General features: G+C 34.8%; 2 protein-coding genes across 7 annotated transcripts in view; one reads left to right on the plus strand and one right to left on the minus strand.

Annotated features, from left to right (window-relative positions):
• Window positions 1-294: 294 nt before the first annotated feature.
• LOC140044569 (EF-hand calcium-binding domain-containing protein 5-like) lies at window positions 295-12139 on the minus strand. 2 transcript variants are annotated; one of them, XM_072089136.1, is made up of 20 exons: window positions 12049-12139; window positions 10954-11740; window positions 10240-10454; window positions 9867-9940; window positions 9103-9358; window positions 7869-8966; window positions 7472-7582; window positions 6923-7131; window positions 6613-6769; window positions 6291-6436; window positions 6031-6159; window positions 5649-5821; window positions 5070-5163; window positions 3825-3959; window positions 3453-3602; window positions 2712-2798; window positions 1882-1985; window positions 1459-1709; window positions 870-1196; window positions 295-572 (listed from the first exon to the last, which is right to left on the minus strand). In XM_072089136.1, the coding sequence occupies exons 2-20, from the start codon at window positions 11673-11675 to the stop codon at window positions 394-396; spliced, it is 4617 nt and encodes a 1538-aa protein (XP_071945237.1). In that variant the 5' UTR covers window positions 11676-11740; window positions 12049-12139; the 3' UTR covers window positions 295-393. The 2 variants fall into 2 exon arrangements, with proteins under 2 accessions (XP_071945237.1, XP_071945238.1); XM_072089137.1 differs by lacking the exon at window positions 2712-2798.
• Window positions 12140-12452: 313 nt separating this feature from the next.
• The window catches only part of LOC140044572 (protein phosphatase Slingshot homolog 1-like), a 71926-nt gene continuing 66309 nt past the window's right edge, over window positions 12453-18069 (plus strand). For all 5 annotated transcript variants that reach the window (XM_072089139.1, XM_072089141.1, XM_072089140.1 and 2 more), the window contains exon 1: window positions 12453-12628. In XM_072089139.1, coding sequence (XP_071945240.1) covers window positions 12563-12628 — 66 coding nt within the window. In that variant the 5' untranslated portion in view covers window positions 12453-12562. The remainder of the gene's footprint in view (window positions 12629-18069) is intronic.

Here is an 18069-nt window from a genome sequence, read left to right on the forward strand (position 1 = left end):
TAGCCACATCTCTGACTGTATTTAGCAATGTTTTGGTACTAAGGTTTTCCAAATTCAGGATCTGAGATAGAAGCACCGATACAACATTAATGTGTTCTACTAGACACTACTGTGAGGTTTGAATACCATTTGTTATATTACTTCTTTGTGATCAATCACAGAACCGGGTCAGTTGACTGACCTTTACATCTGTCTGGTATGTAGACTGGGTTATGATGTCATTAGGATTATGTCATTGGGAGAATCCAGTAGATCAAATAGTGCAACATAAACCATAGAAAAACCCAAGATAAATTCAATTTTTTGTTTGTTTTTAATTATTTCACTCTGTACATAATTAATTCAGGTTTGGTTCAAAATCGCATAACAAAAATGCACATATACAATAACTCTTTAAGAGGCTTCTGTGATAACATCTGACTGCGGAGTTGCAGCAATTGCTTGCGTCACTCCAGGGCGTTTATCGTTCATTTTCTTACTGTGCTCCAGCAGTGAAAGACATACAAATGCCCAGTTGTAAAGATGCTGAGCTGGAAGAGAACCATGCTTGGCAACTGCACCATGAGGAACATCTACAGAAGGAAATGGTGACAGTAGGTTAAATTATTTTAATTTTATTCCTTTTAGCAAAACTTTGACCAAAATAAACAAGAAAGCAAACAGCAGAATAGAAGCGGAGTGCTGAGGACGGTCAAAAGCACTATCACTGGATATAACAGCAATATTACATTGGTTCTGAAATCATCAATTGATATTTTGATTCACATTCACATACTACTTGGTATTGAATCATTTCCACCACAAAAGAACTGGTGGATGGAACAAAAGAACTAGTGGATAGCGCAAAAAAACAAACAAAATTGTCTAACCTTTAAGTGTGCCTGCAATCTTCTGAACAGAGTTGACCGCGTCCGAGGCTGTAGGGTCAAACTCGCCAATCTTATTAATAAGGTCACTGCTGATTAACTGTTTACAGTTATTCCACTGTTCCAATTCACCCGATTCCGATTTCTCTTGGAAAAACAATGTCAATACTGATAACACAATATCATGGATTACTTTCGGTGGTTCCTTGTAGCTCTTCAGCTCAGCAAATGCCCTTGCGTTCAGTTTGCCTACGTTCTCCCTTAAGTCCATCAACATGATACGATCAAACATAATATCTATGCGGTTCTGCTCACTGTCTTTTTCAGCCTCTGTTGATTTGCAGAAGAAACAGGATCAATGTCTCTCAAAAATCTGTTATTACTGTATTTCTAAACTGTTTAAAGCTCTGTCCACACTATCAAAAATGATGTGACAAAAAAATGTGATGTGCCCATATATGGACATAATGATGTCATATCACTACGAAGTTTGAGTCTATCATTACCATATTTGGGCACGTCACACTTTTTTTGTCAAAATAGTTTGATAGTGTAGACAGAGCTTTAAGCATACAGAAGAAAATGATCTAACCTAACACGATAGTCTTGTCTCCCCCGGCAGATTCCTGTGACACCTCTTTGTGTGCTGTTTGTAGAAGTTTCAACATCCTTTGAACTTCTTTGTTTTCGTGATTTGGAAGCTCACGTAATTCGCCAATACTGATGTCCACGATAGCAACAGCTCGACCATCAGGGTCACGTAGTGGAAAAGCTGTGTGTCGGACTCCGTACGCATCAGCAGCAATGGTTTCCGAGTTGTCGATACACTTATACAGGTAATCTCTATAACAGGTAAGATTTGAAAAAAAAATGATATAAATTGCAGGCCTACTGACTCAGGAATAAGCCCACCTTCCTAAATCTGACCTTAGGTCAAGCTTGGGGATTATACCTGCACCTTTAATGGTGGTTATCATCTATAATAATATGTACACATTTTTTTTTTTCAACATACCTGAAGAGGTTCTCTTTTCGTTCCAACTTCTGCGGGTTATCATGTGTAGTTGTGTTTCCATGCCGATCTGTTGTAAGCATTTTACGAAGAACAAAATCTTCCAGCTAAATTCAAATAAAATAAAAATTGTTTTTGAGATTTTAAATATTTAAACTCACAAAAACAATAGCAATACATAAGAAATAGGTCAATTGAAATTAAATATACTCTATTTAATATGATAAAAATATTATCGAAATTAAATTAATTCATGTAATACTAAAATTATAGAAAGTGCAATTAAACAAAAGAATACTATAACACATGATAAATATAATACAAGTAAATATCAAATTAGCTCCATAGTATAATAATAGTGTTAAAGTCATAAAAAAGACATTGAGTATGGCATATATAGGCTATAATAGCATGCAATGAAAAGTAAGTATGTGTGTAATAAATATACAGTAAAAGAAAAAAAAGCACATACACAATTGAATGTTAGAAGAACATGCACAAATGAATTAATAAATTGTTATTGTTTAACATATTTTCTTTGTTATTTGTTTTTAAAATGCGAAAAAATTATTGTTTAAATTTGTGTACAATTTTTGGAGAAAATAAATTATTAACAAAAAATATTGCATGTTATTTATTGTTATTTTTAAAGACATTTTTAATTAACGTAATGTTGTACTTCTTTTTCAGATTTCAATATCATGACAGGGACTAGTAGGCTTCTTGACCGAAGCCTCTATCGGCCATCTCCCCTCACTGACCAATGAACTAAACCACTTACGTACGGTCAAGGTACTTTATCAAACATAATCATTTTTTAAAACCTATCTAACCTTCTTCTGACTAGATGCATTACCCGTGAAGAACATCATTTGTTTGCGTGTTTTCGTTGATATGTGACGTTGATTTTTACTAAATTCCTACAGTGTGCGCAACAAGAACAATGTTAGTTTTATTCTCTAAATTACACCATACAATAGAAACAGGGTGTTAATATGAAAGAAAAAAACTATATGAAATTAAAAAGCAAAATGTGAAAATACAATTGTATGCAAATAAGTAAGGTTAAAATATGAATATAGATTTATAAAACTCTAAGCCATGTTCATAAAAATGTAATAATTTCGAAAATCAAAACTTTTTCCTCAAAGTTTAGAAATTGCCATTATCAATACATTTTGTTGTTATAAACTACATAAAAAACACGTTAAAAATCAATGGGCACAAAATTATTTACAAAACAGAAGCGCAATTATTAAAGAGGCTCTATACAGGATTGTGGTGGCTAATAATATATAAAAATATTATATATATTATAATATTGTAATATAATATTATATGCTATTCAGTTTAACAATTCATGAACATGCCTTTGAACTTAATAAAAGGAAACTAAAATTTAAATGTGTACAGTATATATAATATTAGCACCAGCATTACAAAATGTTAATGTGCAAAAAGAATAGAGAGTACATATTGTAGGTTAAATATACATGAATTTAAAGCTTATGATAATATTAGTATTAGTATAGATACTGTTATTATTCCTAGATGTCAAGCTAGAGTAGTCATACCTTTTCGTCAGGCTCTACAATGAATACATCCACCTGCATAACATGAGGGCTACGTCGGTGAATCCATGAGATGGCGCTCTCTGCAATGCGGAGAGTTTTTCGTCGAATGTCAATGTAATGGTAGGCTGTGCTGAAAGCTTTGCTGACCCCCTGTAAATAAACAGAAAACTACAATCAGTCAAACAGTGGGGTTTTTTTCCTCTTGGCACTGCTCATGGGCCCCCATAAGCTCCGGGGCCCCTGGGTTTAGCCAGTGAGCACTCATAGCCGTTACGCCACTGAATATGTAACATGGGCTCTCAAATGTATGGCATTCCACAAAGTTACATTTTTTGTTGTGGGTAGATTTTTTCAAATGAATGAATGATTTACCTGAAAGAAGCTGATCTCATGTGTGATAAATATGCTTTTTTCTTGCGGGTCATTCAGTGTGTCAATTCCTAAAGTTCCAAACACACGTCGCATTTGATCCTTCAATGGAATAACAATAAACGAGCCCTGTCGATCCTGGTCAGAAAAAGAAAGTATAGATAGTTTAAGAAGAAAGAAATATCCTTATTTTGCAATTTATATACAGTGGAATCCTTCATTTGAGACACCTCTATTTAGGGGACACCTTTATTAAGGACAATTTCCTGTGAAGAAAATGAGGGGCAATATGTTACAACACTATGGCCAACACCTTAAACGTAGTAAAATACACTTCAGGTGATAAAACAAAGGATGCACAGCAAACACACTTAAGTGAATATTACTTTGAGAAAATACACACATTAAATAGGACTATCTGATTAGTGCAAACTAATATCAACAACTTAGCTGGTGAGTAACTCCAATGCAGTGAATTGCAAAAACACAGCTGGTAATTTTTTCATAGCCTACACAGTTACAGACCGATGTAGCTCTACCATTGTATTAACTCATACATTTAGTTTAACCACTAAAGCTTGGTTCCCACTAGGACATATCTCAAGGATGTAGACGCAACGCAAGCGAGTTGACAAATCAAATGCGACTGTTCGAATAATTCATCGTTCAGGATTGGTCAAATCACTTGGTATTGCGTTACTTCCTTGCGTTGCGTCCTAGTGGAAACCAAGCTTTATATTTGTACTACTCCATATGTAATATAGATACATTTTGTAAGGAGGGTATGCACCATTAGGATGATGGGATAGGTATGTAGTAAAACCACCCAATTAAAGTTAGTTGGTAGTTCACACATGCTCAGCTTCTTCACACCAGCCTACATCAATGTGAAACTTACTTTACTAGGATCATAGTTATCAATAGAGAGCTTCTTATTCTGATTGCATGTAGGAAGAGTATATAAAAAATAACAGAAGTTAAAAATGGAAACCATATCCTCCAAGTAGTGTTGGTCTCTATTTGGAATCAAGAGTAGCTAGCTATATTTCCAGGCAGTTTGTCACAGAAAAGTGGTATAATTAGAAATCTTTACTACTGTACACTAATATATTTGTACAAAGAATGAGTTTGTGTTTGTGTACTCCACCACTGAAATTGCCACCAAATTTCATGATCCTCATTTAGAGTATCATACAAAAAAGATGTTTATGTATGTATTTTAGTGTCATGAATATTTGAAATACCAACCTCTTCGGTTCTATCATTATTGAAGAACATGATGTTACCATGATTCTGGACCCTTGGAACATGGAGTGGCTTACCGGTATCAACAGATGAAAAACTACAATAATCACAGAAATAATTAATAGATTATCTAAACTAAATGTTTTATAAGCCATAATTCAACAAACTATTGAAGGGCAGTAATGCTAGGCATGTGCGCTCCCCTTTTATTGACAGACTATAAATATTATATGCTTGCACTCCCCTAATCCTAGATCTGCCGATGCTATCAATATATCTAATATAGTAATCCAAAACTTGATAGCAGGTCTCTGAAAAATGTGACAGCTAGACTAAACATATAATTCAGTTCAAAGGTTAGTGTGGCTATAGATTCTTCTATATCTTATGTATACCTCTGGCGCGGATTTAGGCGGGGGATAAACAGGTTTTAGCCCCCTAAAATTAACTTTTGAAAATAAAATAATGACTATTTTTATTTTTCTGCAACCTGACAGATCATTTTTATCATTTATGAAATATTTAGCCTCCCTAATCTATATTGCTGGATCCGCCCCTGTACATGGATAAATATATGTTTACCTGATTCCTCTCATGTCCCTGTATAGCAATTTGCCAAGCATGAAGTGAGCATCATCTGGGGTTGCCGCAACGTAGCGTAACAGTGTCGGGCCTCGGTGAGGTGCCATGTCATTGTGCTCAAGCAATGCCACGTTGGCACTGATGCGCTTTCCTCTACCATGCTGCTCAGCGTCCTAAGAAAGGAAAATCAAAATAATAATAAATAATAACTTGTGAGTGAGTGGCCATAATATCGGCAAAGATTCAAGCCTCACTCGTTTATGGTTCTGGTGGTAGAACAAGTCTTCTCGAAAAGGACTATAAACCGTAGGTGTACAAAAATTGCTCATTTGCACTCTAGTAAATCTTTGGAGACGATTTGATAGTGTAGACAGAGCTTTACCTTATATAAAGCATTAAAGACAGCCTTAAAAACGGGATCAAGACTTGCTCCACTGGTTTGAGCGGATTGAACAATTTGTGCCAGCCACTTCTTTCTAGCTTGACCTCTGATTCTTTCTTCGTAAGATCTCTGTAAAATAAATTTAACAAACATACAACATGGACATGATGATGTCATATAACCATACCAACCATATTTGGCCACATCACACTTTTTTTTGTCAAACTAAGCTTTAGCTTAAAAAGTTATGGTGTCAATACCTCTACACTGGTCATAAGAAATTCAATCAATGGGTCAAAGTTGTCATCTCCTCCTGGAAGGTGGTCACACACAGCCTTGATGTAAGCTTGGAACTCTGCCTTGTTTAGCCTTAAGTCACCTTCTTCTTTATTTAATGTTTTTAAAGCTGTGGAGATATCAAAATAAATCATATCAAAGATCATGTCAACCAAACGTAGATCAATTAACAAAACCGTTTATCAGGAAAAATATTGAAACAAAATGTTAACGTTTTAATAATCAGTAGCAGTATTTTTAGCTAGGCCCCTTTATGGGATAAAAATAATAGCATTTAATGCAAACCTTTTTTTACGACCTTTGACTCCATATTTTCTTTAAACTTTGCAAGTACAATAAGAAGCTCCTCCAGATCTAAGTATCCTGAACCATCGTTGTCCCAACGATCAAACAGTTGGTTCATCATTTGACGTCGCTTGGCAGTTTGAACTTGTTTGCGTGCCTGGAAGCAACGTAACAAAGAGTGTTAAAATCAACAAATAGATTAGTATTCCTTTCAACTTTAATCATATCATACAAACAGTACAATATGTGAAAATGAGCTTCTTTTCCTATAATTTTGGGATAATTTCTAATATATTTAAGTTTTCTTTACCTGTTGCATACGTTTGAATTTCTCTTCTTCTGTTTCTATGTATCCTTCTCTAATATAAGTAATCAATTCCTTTATGGTACCATCAGGTAAGTCATCTCCCAAGAACACTAGAATAAGCTGAGCAAACTGTGAAGGATTCAGTGTGCTCTCATCAAATGCGCTGGTCGTCACAGAGACACTCCGGCCATCAGAACGAGGATAAGGTTGATCTGCAATTTTAAAAATAGGGGGAAAAAAATGTGCAAGATTTTATAGCAATATTCGTAACCTGCTGATGACTAACCTCACCATCTTTATTAGTCTATTATAGATTGTGATTCAACTTAATATTAATTAAAAGATATAAAGATAATATTTTGGCATATATGGCGTTTCATACGTATAATACTTGAGTCCCGATCACATCATGTAATTTTCAGACAAAAATCAAAATAACTACAGACTTTGAGCAAGTCTACATCTTTATTATAATGTATATAAAATTAGAAAACCTTTACAAATGCTAAATAATATATACAATTTCAGTTTATTTAAATGGCCCATTCTTACTTTTAGGACTGGCTACATCTTCTCGGAAGCTGACACTGGCTTGGCCAATGGAGGTCGCAGTAGGTGGGTGTGGTTCCTTGAATAATGCAGAACCTTCTGCAGTAACTGTTTCTAAAATTGAAAAAATATCATGTAAAAACCATCCCTGTTTCAGTACAAAGCACTGTAATTTCCATTAGTAGTAGACTAAAGGTCAATTTATACAGACGAGCGGTAACGGTAAGCGGAAAAGCGCGTAGCTTGTCCCACGTAGAATCTGTACTTATCCTGAGCGAAGACCACCCTTCCACGTTGTGTGTAAATGGTCATAATGAGTAACATAGATTCTATGTTTTTATTACCGTTACTGCTTGTGTGTGTAAATTGGCCTTTAGTAAATGCCAAAGCTGGAACAAACCTTGTTTGTCATCTACTGTTCTATCTTTCGATACTTCTCCCTCCTCAGATTCATCAACTTGTTGCGATTCATCTTGTTGCTGACTTGCTGTTGCCTTCACTTGTGTGTTTTCATCTCCTTTCGATTCTTCTATTTCTTTTGATGGTTCTGGTGTTATATTTTTCTCATCAGCTTGCTTAGTCTCTTCATTGCCAGTGGGTGTCTTTGCCTCAGGTGTATCTTCCTTTAATTCACCACTTTTCTCTACAGGGCTTTCCTTTTCACCTTTATCTTCTTTTGCAGGTTCTTCAGACATTTGGTCACGACTTTCATCAGGTTTGGCTTCTTTTAATTCACCACATTCCTCTACAGGGCTTTCCTTTTCACCTTTATCTTCTTTTGCAGGTTCTTCAGACATTTGGTCACGACTTTCATCAGGTTTGGCTTCTTTTAATTCACCATTTTCCTCTACAGGGCTTTCCTTTTCACCTTTATCTTCTTTTGCAGGTTCTTCAGACATTTGGTCACGACTTTCATCAGGTTTGGCTTCTTTTAATTCACTACTTTCCTCTACAGGGCTTTCCTTTTCACCTTTATCTTCTTTTGCAGGTTCTTCAGACATTTGGTCACGACTTTCATCAGGTTTGGCTTCTTTTAATTCACCATTTTCCTCTACAGGGCTTTCCTTTTCACCTTTATCTTCTTTTGCAGGTTCTTCAGACATTTGGTCATGACTTTTATCAGGTTTGGCTTCTTTTAATTCACCATTTTCCTCTACAGGGCTTTCCTTTTCACCTTTATCTTCCTTTGCAGGTTCTTCAGACATTTGGTCATGACTTTCATCAGGTTTGGCTTCCTCTTGATTAACCTCTTTCTCATCTTCCTTGATCTTTGTCTTTTCCCCAGTTTCTATCTCAGAGTGTTGCTCTAACGAGTCTGTCTCCGGTGGTTTACTCTCTTCCATTTTGTCTTCTTCGGCATCATGTGTTTGGTTAGGAATCTCTTTGCCAGATACGCTAAGCACACGGCCTTCTACATTGGACAATGATCCTGGCAGAGATCCCTCTGTGGTAACACTTTCAACATCATCCTCCATCTCATCTATCTCAATAACAGGCCCTGAAGTGCAAATAAAAGTCATATGAAAGTATACAAACATATCATTACAACATTGATTGTTGTACATTTTATGAGATTGTTGAGCTTCTGGATTGAAATTGAGTAGTGTTTAAGTAATCAATTCCAAACTACTTACACTTTCTTGGATTCCTTAAAACTCGTCTGATAGGCCAAGCAGCATTGTCCCAAAACGCCGCCAACAATGCAAGCACCCTATGCCGGTCAAGAATACCAAGATCTGTGTGGTCACACTTCCTAAAGAGGTCAGTCAGAAGAGACCTATGGTGTTCTTTTTCGTTTGACTTGCAAAATGCATTAGCACACTGTGACATGTGTTTCATGAACTTGCCGAAGATCTCTGCTGGCATATCATTGGCGTATCCTTTTACAAACTGTGGATAAGAGAATTCAAGGTGTCAATATGTTCCAGTTATGTGGAAATTCAGATTTTGTAAAACACATTGCAGCTGCAGAAAAGGTCCACGATGCTAACTGGGAAAGGTATCTCTATTCTTTATACATTCATACATACATGATCCACTTAATCAATACATTTCCAATGATACATTATAAAAGCACTTTTTCATTTCATTTTTCATTTCATTCATTTTATTCATAAAAAAAAAACATAAAAATTTTAAAACATGTCAAAGATAAAAATGCATAAAAGATGAAAAGGATCAACAACAAAAAGCTAAAAGCTTGTACAAGGTTGAAGACCTAAAAAAACTAAACAGCTAAATCTATAAAAGGATATATACAATATATTAATATATAAATATAAAATAACATTGACATCGTCAGAAATTATGATTTGTACTTAATTTCTGCACTACTACATACTACTAACTTAAAGAGAAAATTACAGATTATATATATAATAATAATATATATCTTTACCTCTGCAAACTCCTCTGCTGTCACAGTCTTCTCCGGATCTTCAACTGGTTTGATATCCATTGTGAATTTTGTTGCTAAAATTTAAACAAAACTATTTTACTTTTATCTCCATTTTATTTATTTGTAATTATGTATGGTAATCTATTGGTATTTGATATTAACAACTAAATACACTTGGTTTAATGTGATTAATAAGAAGAACCTTTATATTCCAATAAAGCACATGGTTAAATGTGTTGACACATGGTTTACTGTGCTTTTAGTTTTAATTTTCTAAATTTCTAAAATTGTCATTGTAAAAGAGGATACAAATGTGGTTGTCCGACTGTAAAAACCACTTGTTCCAACTCTGATAATCACTCGCTAAAGTTACCTTCTTCATCAGATATTTCTTGAAAACTCTCAATAAAAGAATAGAGTGAGGATTGTAGTAGCCTCAACATCAATTTGCCTTCTGAGTTCCTTAACCACTCCTTGAAATTGTCTTTGATATTGGCAGAACGAAGCCTCTTCTCTATCTGCTTCTGCTGAATAACTTTCTCTTGCTCTTCACGCTGTCTGCGTGCCTCTGCCTTAGCTCTAGCCAACCTTTTAAAAATATAACAGCTCAATTTGTTTTTCTTTTTATTATATAATTATCAAAATCAATGCATAAATATTAATTACCATAATAAAATCATGTGTTACTTTTAATCTATTTCAAAATATTTTTATTTCATAAATTACAAAGTTTAAAGATGTCTCTCCCAGAAAAAAAAAATTCTTTAAAATGTTGTTGTTGTTGAATATGCCATTTTAATGTCACATAATAGTTATCCACTATTTATTTACCTTAAAAAAAATGTAATTTAAAGCAAAAAATAGTCATTTTATAAGTGAAACATTATTTTTTTCTGTTATTTTTAATGGAAGTGAATAATTTTATTAAAACTGCAAAATAGCCTATTGAAAGTCTGATTTAATTAATCTTAATTTTTCATGTTTTTGGGGGGACACTGCATCTTTAAATATTAAATTACTAACTCTAATCTGAAGTTAGTTATTAGAGTTAACATATTTATTCCCAATACAAATTGATTTCACCAACCTGTTGTCTTCAAAAGAAAATACATGTTCTTTTAGTTCGTCGGTTACATCTTTTAAACCACGGATGTACGGCGATGCTTCAGGAAAGTTGCTGTATCGTGGGTTATTTCTCATTAAATACTGTGCCAAATAATTTATAGGATTAAAATTTGGATTGGGTTCGATTGTTTCTGCTAAACCTCTTTTTTCAACTTCTGTCAACAGTTTTTCTACACCCAATATTAAAGTTGGAAGCAATTTATCCAAAAGAAATGCCCTAGTTTCTACAGTAACTTCATGCGTGTTCATCCACTCAAGAGCGAGAACATCAATTGGGATTTTGCGAGCTAGTCGAAGCTTCTCCTCTTTAACTGTTTTGATATGCTCGTTCTTTGCAAGTTTGCGAACTTTGAATCGTTCAAGCACTCTATTTTCATGAAAGCGTTTCCATCTACGAACAGCAGACTTTACAATTGGTGAAAAATGTTCTGACATTTCGGTTTTTGAGCGTAACAATTTGACCGACGGTGGTCTTTCAGATGGACTGCCACGATCACTTCTTCTTGGGCTTGAGGGTGGTCTTGGATGAAAGCCATCACTGGTGTTGCTTCCTTGTGATCCCTGTCGTGAATGTGGTCTTGCTTCCACTATGAAACCAACTCTACTTGATGGTCTTGAACCTTGAGTCGGTCTTGCACCAACAGTTGGACTCCCACTGCTCATCATAGTCTCAACACTAGCCATTTATATACTGTACTGTGGCTACGGTAATTATAATTAATAAATAATATCTCACCATCAAAATGTTCCTATATAAATAAATGACAAACAAGTATAACAAATTATCACCATGAATATTATATTATAATTTTTAATTAAAGCTATAAAATAAAAGGCTGAGTATGATAGAACTAGGCCTAGCTATCTGACACCCCAGCCACGCTGCTCCTCTCTCTCTCTCTCTCTGCATGCTGCTGCTGAAGCTAGGCTAGGCAACAACCAAACCTCACCTCTCTTTCTCTCTAAAACATGTTCAACTAATTACTAAGTAAATGAGACATTCTTAATGTACATAAAATTATGAAATGTTAAACAAAATTTTAGAGGCCTATCTAACCTTTCAAAGAGAGTTTTAACTTCATTTTTGTAGTCGTATTTGGTTGTGGAACGGTGGTGGTAAGTGTGTTTTGTGTTCAGTTGCCAAGGTACAATTATACAAGTGCGCATGTGTATGAACTCTTTTTGACCTCTTTCAGTCTTTCTGTTGATTATGGGACGCCGATAAAATATGTTTTTTTATAAATTTGATCACATCATTCCTTGTGTTTTCCACTTGCTATTCAACGCTCAATTACGACTTTCATTAAAGCGCGTCAGTAAAAATTAAGAAGATAATATGGAAACTAGCCTAGGAAATAGGAGGATTGATGGACGTTTGTGTCTCTTTTGTATGTATATTATTTTGGCACTTTCCTACACCCATATTTGAAGTTGACCTGCCAAAAATCAACAACACTTCCGGATTCTCCAACTTTTAGCGAAAGAATTGTCTGGGCGGAGAGTGTGTGAGGAGTTTGTATGTTTATAAAGGATTTTATTTGAGAAAAAAATATCAAAAATTGCATATAAATATGTCGTTAGTAACAGTTCAACGTTCACCTACAAATTCAAGTAACAGTTCAACAATATCCGTCTCGGTAAGTAAATAGTTTGACGTTTGTGCTAGGCCTAGGCTAGGCCTAGGCCTTTTGATTTTACCTGTCCGGTCGGGGCAACGCAAACCGGGAAATTATGCAGACGATAGGAGGGCGTAGGGTGAGTAAACTTTGAAAGGGTGAATGGCGCATCGAAGTGTGTAGTATTTGATAAACACCTGATAAAAATAATGTATGTATAACTAATGTTTATTTAAGAAGAAAAAAAATCATGCCTATGTTAATTTATCAATCAATTTCTTCTTTACTGAAAACGATTTAAATTAAAATCAATCTTAAAATAAATTAAAAGCAAAATCTTTATAAACGAAATTATAAAAAATGACAGCATACAAAACTGTCATTACATCAACTAGGCCCTATACATGGTGATAATTTTTGATCATACATAGATAGTTTGGTTTGGTATATTAAACCAATATTAAATAACGATAGCCCTAGAGACCCCAACAAAATCATTGACATTTTATTTATTTACATTGTACAATTAATTTACGCATATGCGCCGTGGTTAGGATTCCGGCACCGGAACTCAACTGCCCACCGTTAGGGAATCCGACACGTTATTGCGCATGCCTAGAGCGAAGTAATTATAGCTTGCACTAGTGCCACAGACCGCACACCGAGAGTCGGAGTGTTAACTAGCCTAGTTAGTCGTCGGGCAAGCGAGCGATGGATGAAACTTGTCCTAGGCCATACATGAATTTATAATTAAAATACGACTACTCCACGCGTTAAAATAATTATTATGATATTGATAAGAATCCGTATCTATCTAAGAATCGTAATGCTGTAATTTTATTAGACAGAGGAAGTATGAAGTTCGGAACGGGAGAAAAACACAGGCCTGCCCTAGTGTCATAACGCTTGCATATTTTAAGAAATGTACGAAAGAAGTGAATAGCGTAGCGTTGCGACCCTGACTTCCCGAAGAAAAACAGTTCTGATTTTTTTCACATCCGCGCGTCGGCTGCTGTCAACAATTAAATCAACTTGTATACGATTGCATGTTATGTACAGTAAATGCGTTATATGAAATCTTTTATTTTGTACTTGAAAAATCATAAAACTAGTCATGTAATTATATGAAGTTTATATATGAATGAAGCAACCACTTTTTTAATTACGAAATAAATAGGCCCACTGGTCACATCTAGCTGGTAGGCCTACTAGTATTATTTAGTAGGCACCTAGGCTAGTTCGCCGTGGCGCAGCTATTAAATGATCCATCGTTGTTGTATGGAGTCGCCGATTACCTCGCTCTGGGCATGCGCAATAGCGTGTCGGATTCCCTAACGCTGGGCAGTTGAGTTTTGGTGCCGGAATCCTAACCACGGCGATTAATTTATATCATGGTTCTAGATTTTAATTTGTATTTTTAAAAAAAGTTAAACCTAAATAGCTACCTGGCCTAATTAGCACAGTTACAGTAACTTGTTTCACCAAATAGTTTTGAATGTTTTCCCATTTTCAATAAATTTTTTTCAAATATACTTTAAAATATGTTTTAGAATTATAGATAATAATATTCAAAACATATTTTAAATTAATAATTAGTTAATTAATATTATTGGCATTTTATTTATTTTTATTGTTTCTCACATAACAATTTTGTTATTTATATGTTGTTGTATACAGCATGAAATAAAAAATTATATAAAATAAAGTTAATTAATAAGACTTTTTTTAAAAGGGCATGCCTTAGAGTACATAATCAGAGATAAGATCACAGATCAATCATATCCCATCAGTGACATTTAGGCCCGTAGATAGCGGGGTTTTTATGCCTTGGGCGAATCCCCCTTAACCGACTGCGAACCCCCATCCCCAACATGCCCAATACCTCACCCTCAATCCTCCAAAAACGTGCCTCACAGTACAAAAGGTTATTTGTAAATTGAACAATTTGGGGGTGGGAATACTTGGTGTCTTTTTTATTATTTATATTCAAACAGGTGAATCAGAATTGTACATTGTACCAACTCCTCTATCTTAAACGTGTATACATTTTTGGTATCTCCTTGCATTATTTAGCTAATTTTGTTTGTAACTTATTCAACTTGTTCACGGTGCAAACCAAGTGGTTAACACATAACTGTATTAATTAATGTAACATAATTTGATTTGTTAGAGCCACTATTTTGCATAATGTACAGTATGACATGCTGTAATTGGTGCATTTAACCTCTAGTTCACCTTTATACAGGAAAACTTGACTTGATTTAAATTACCAACTAGTCAACTAGTTGCCTTAATATTTTAAATTCAAAATGATATATTGTTGATTGTAAAATAATACTGACCCAGTGGAGTATTAAAGTTTCATTCCCAGGGATTTTAATCTATCAGAAAATTGCTTTTTTTTTGCCTTCTGTAAAATCAATTTGTGGTGGTAAATTTCTTTTCAGATACCACAATTCACCATAATACATTTTTAGCATTCATACTGTATACTAACGGTTGTTTGCGATCAAGACCAGAATTAATTGGGGTTTTTAAAACCGTTTTAAGATTGGTTCTTTTTTGTGGAGATCCATTTATGCTGGCAAGAAAAAACCGTTCTTGAAAAGAACAGTATTCAAAACCATATTTTCTGCTCAATAGAAACAGGCCCTAAAATAATAAGTTTTCTGTCAATTCCAAGCCCTTCCATAACTTAGATAATACAATAATATAAATAATTTTACTTAATATTTCTTTTAATCCAAAGGAGCCCTTCCCTTATGTGGTTTTTACAATATCCTATTTTTAAGGTCATAGCACAAGGAAGCTTCTAGTTAAATAACATTTATAAACTAACCTTTGAAAATGTACTTTCAACTCACCAAAGACTGTTATAATTGCATTGGCACATTAGCTTGGTGTTTTCAGACACTTGCTTGTTATACAATGAAGTCATGGTTCGATCTTTTTTTGGTCACAGTACTCTATGATTTAAGAAATCTAGAGATCGATGGCTATTTATATAAAATGAATAACTATTCAATCTATGTAAACACAAGGGTCAGAAACTTGTTTTTAATTATATAATCCGGGTTCGATCCTGTTTGTAGTCGTGAACAAGGAAGTGTAATTAGTGTTAGATTTACTGTCTAAAGGAACAGTAGATTTTATTTACACGTTTTAACGTTATGCATTGTTGATGGTACTTTTTAATTCTACACAGTACAGTCTGTGTTTGGTCTTAATTACCTGCACTGTAGTGTACATTAAAGGTCATGAACATCACAAGGAAGATGTACAGTATATAACTGTACAGTACTATACAACAGTAGATTTCATATTTAAAGACCCTTTCCCTACATTTTTTAGATCTATTTTTTAAGGTCACAAACTACTGTACATTTGATGTAAAAATAAATACTATATAGTCCTATTGAGATAACTTTACTCGTCTTTAAACGGTTAAAAATGTGAAAAATAAGTCGATTCTGATAATTTTAGCGGCCCGCTTTAAATGCCAACATGCATTGCGCACGGATTGATATTTCTGTTTTTCTTCACTTTTCGATCAATCATGAGGCCAAAATAAATGAAAGACTCCTAACATTTCAGCAAAAATACTGGGTTTCCCCTAATTTGTATCAAGTCTGGCAAAAACAGAAAGACAATTAATGCAGCAACTATACAACGTCAAGTTAGGCCTATAGCTAGTCTATGTTATCGATGTTTACCAACTAGGCCTACAAAACTAAGCCTAGCTACTGTAGGCTAGGCCTAAAGACCGCCCACGAGAGTACATTCACCGCAAGCTCCTTAGGAGTGCATTGTTTCTCTCTTTTTATCATAATTTACCATAAAACGTACATTTAAGACAAGGAATGACCTGGTTTAATGTTTTTAAAGTAAAATGCATTATTTCTACAAAAAGTCATAAATTGTAGGAAATGGGTCTTTAAATAATACATTATGATGTAAACAGTAGGCCTACAATAATTGCCATAAAGCAGTTTAATTCTTCTACTTGGGCTTATACTGTATTCCAGGGTGTACTATTTATGTATATCCCAGGGTAGGCTTGTATATCTCAGTGTGAGATTAATTGTACTGATCCCCATCCTAGTTTCGACTATAATATCCGATGCATGCGTTATATTTTCGGTTCTATATGAATATGATATTCACAGAACAACAATTATAATGATATGTGATTCTTATTTAGCAAGAAACTGTTTTTCCTATTAGTTTTGAATTTATTCATTTCTCTATAATCCTAGTGAATCCAAGTCATGACCTACGGTAGATGAATATGACATTAATGTTTACATGACGGTTCTTATTCATATCCAGTCAGAGATAAATGGTGATATATAAATGTATACTGTAAATTGAAATTGTACAGCGTAAAAATGAAATTGAAAGGAAAAGGTGTAGTTAGTTCATATTAATACACATTTATTCAGTTATTTTACTATTTAACTGAGGCCCACATAAGAAGCAATACAGCTTGTCTCATCATACAATATAAATATGCAAAATACATAAAAAGAAATACTTTCTTTGTTGCAGTACAAATTTACTGATTGTACAGTAACTGTATGTGCTGTACTCTGTCTATTTTGGTCTGTTACAAGGGGTTAAACCGTTAAAACCAACACTACTCGCTATATTGGGTGTTGTCAATAGATATGTGCTTATTAATGCCATGCTCGATATATTTAACACAATGAACTTAGTAAGACACCTGTGTTGTGATTCTGTTTTTAGCTACTGTTAGTACCTGTTGTTGAGGACTAATCCTACATACAGCACTATACAGGTAGATATAGTAGCTGTGTTGTTTAAAACTATATTTAAATGGTGAACGTTTAATAAGTACACGTACATTACTATTAAAAAAACAATACTTCGCCATACATCCTGAAAACTGTTTGCTAAATGTCGGTAAAGAACATACTTATGATGTTCTAATGTGCTGAGAGAAGGGTGGGGTGTGCTGAGAGGAGGGTGGGGTGTCCAGAGAGAAGGGTGTGGTGTCCTAAGAGGAAGGTGGGATGTCCTGAGAGGAGGATGTGGTGTGCTGAGAGGAGGCATGTGCCCAGTGGATAGTTGGTTTGTTTCTCAACACTATCATAGACAACAGATTGAGTGAGTGAGTGGCCGAGCGGTTAAGACAGTGGAACCGTAATTACGTAGCCATAACATCGGCAAGGGTTCGAGGCTCACTCGCTCCATGGTTCTGATGGTAGAACGAGTCTTCTCGGATAAGGACTATAAACCGTAGGTCCAGTGTACATATCTAGCTCGTGTGCACTTTAAAGAACCTAGTACATCTTTCGAGACGAGTAGGGGGTTACCCCGGTGTATTAGTACATCACAGCCACTGATCACCAACTGGGCCCTCTGGGAGACCAGTCTTTGACTGAAGAGGTTACCCAGTATAAATATAAATTTCAATCAATAGATCCCTGGTAAAGATAGTA

This window comes from Antedon mediterranea, chromosome 3, assembly GCF_964355755.1.
Source record: "Antedon mediterranea chromosome 3, ecAntMedi1.1, whole genome shotgun sequence".
Classification (NCBI taxonomy): domain Eukaryota; kingdom Metazoa; phylum Echinodermata; class Crinoidea; order Comatulida; family Antedonidae; genus Antedon; species Antedon mediterranea.

Coding starts and splice junctions, on each gene's coding strand:
- LOC140044569 (XM_072089136.1), bottom strand. CDS start 11,675: ATGGCTAGTGTTGAGACTATGATGAGCAGTGGGAGTCCAACTGTTGGT. Junction 7,583..7,868: donor AACAGTAGATGACAAACAAG/GTTTGTTCCAGC, acceptor TTTCAATTTTAG/AAACAGTTACTGCAGAAGGT. Junction 6,770..6,922: donor AATTCAAACGTATGCAACAG/GTAAAGAAAACT, acceptor CGTTGCTTCCAG/GCACGCAAACAAGTTCAAAC.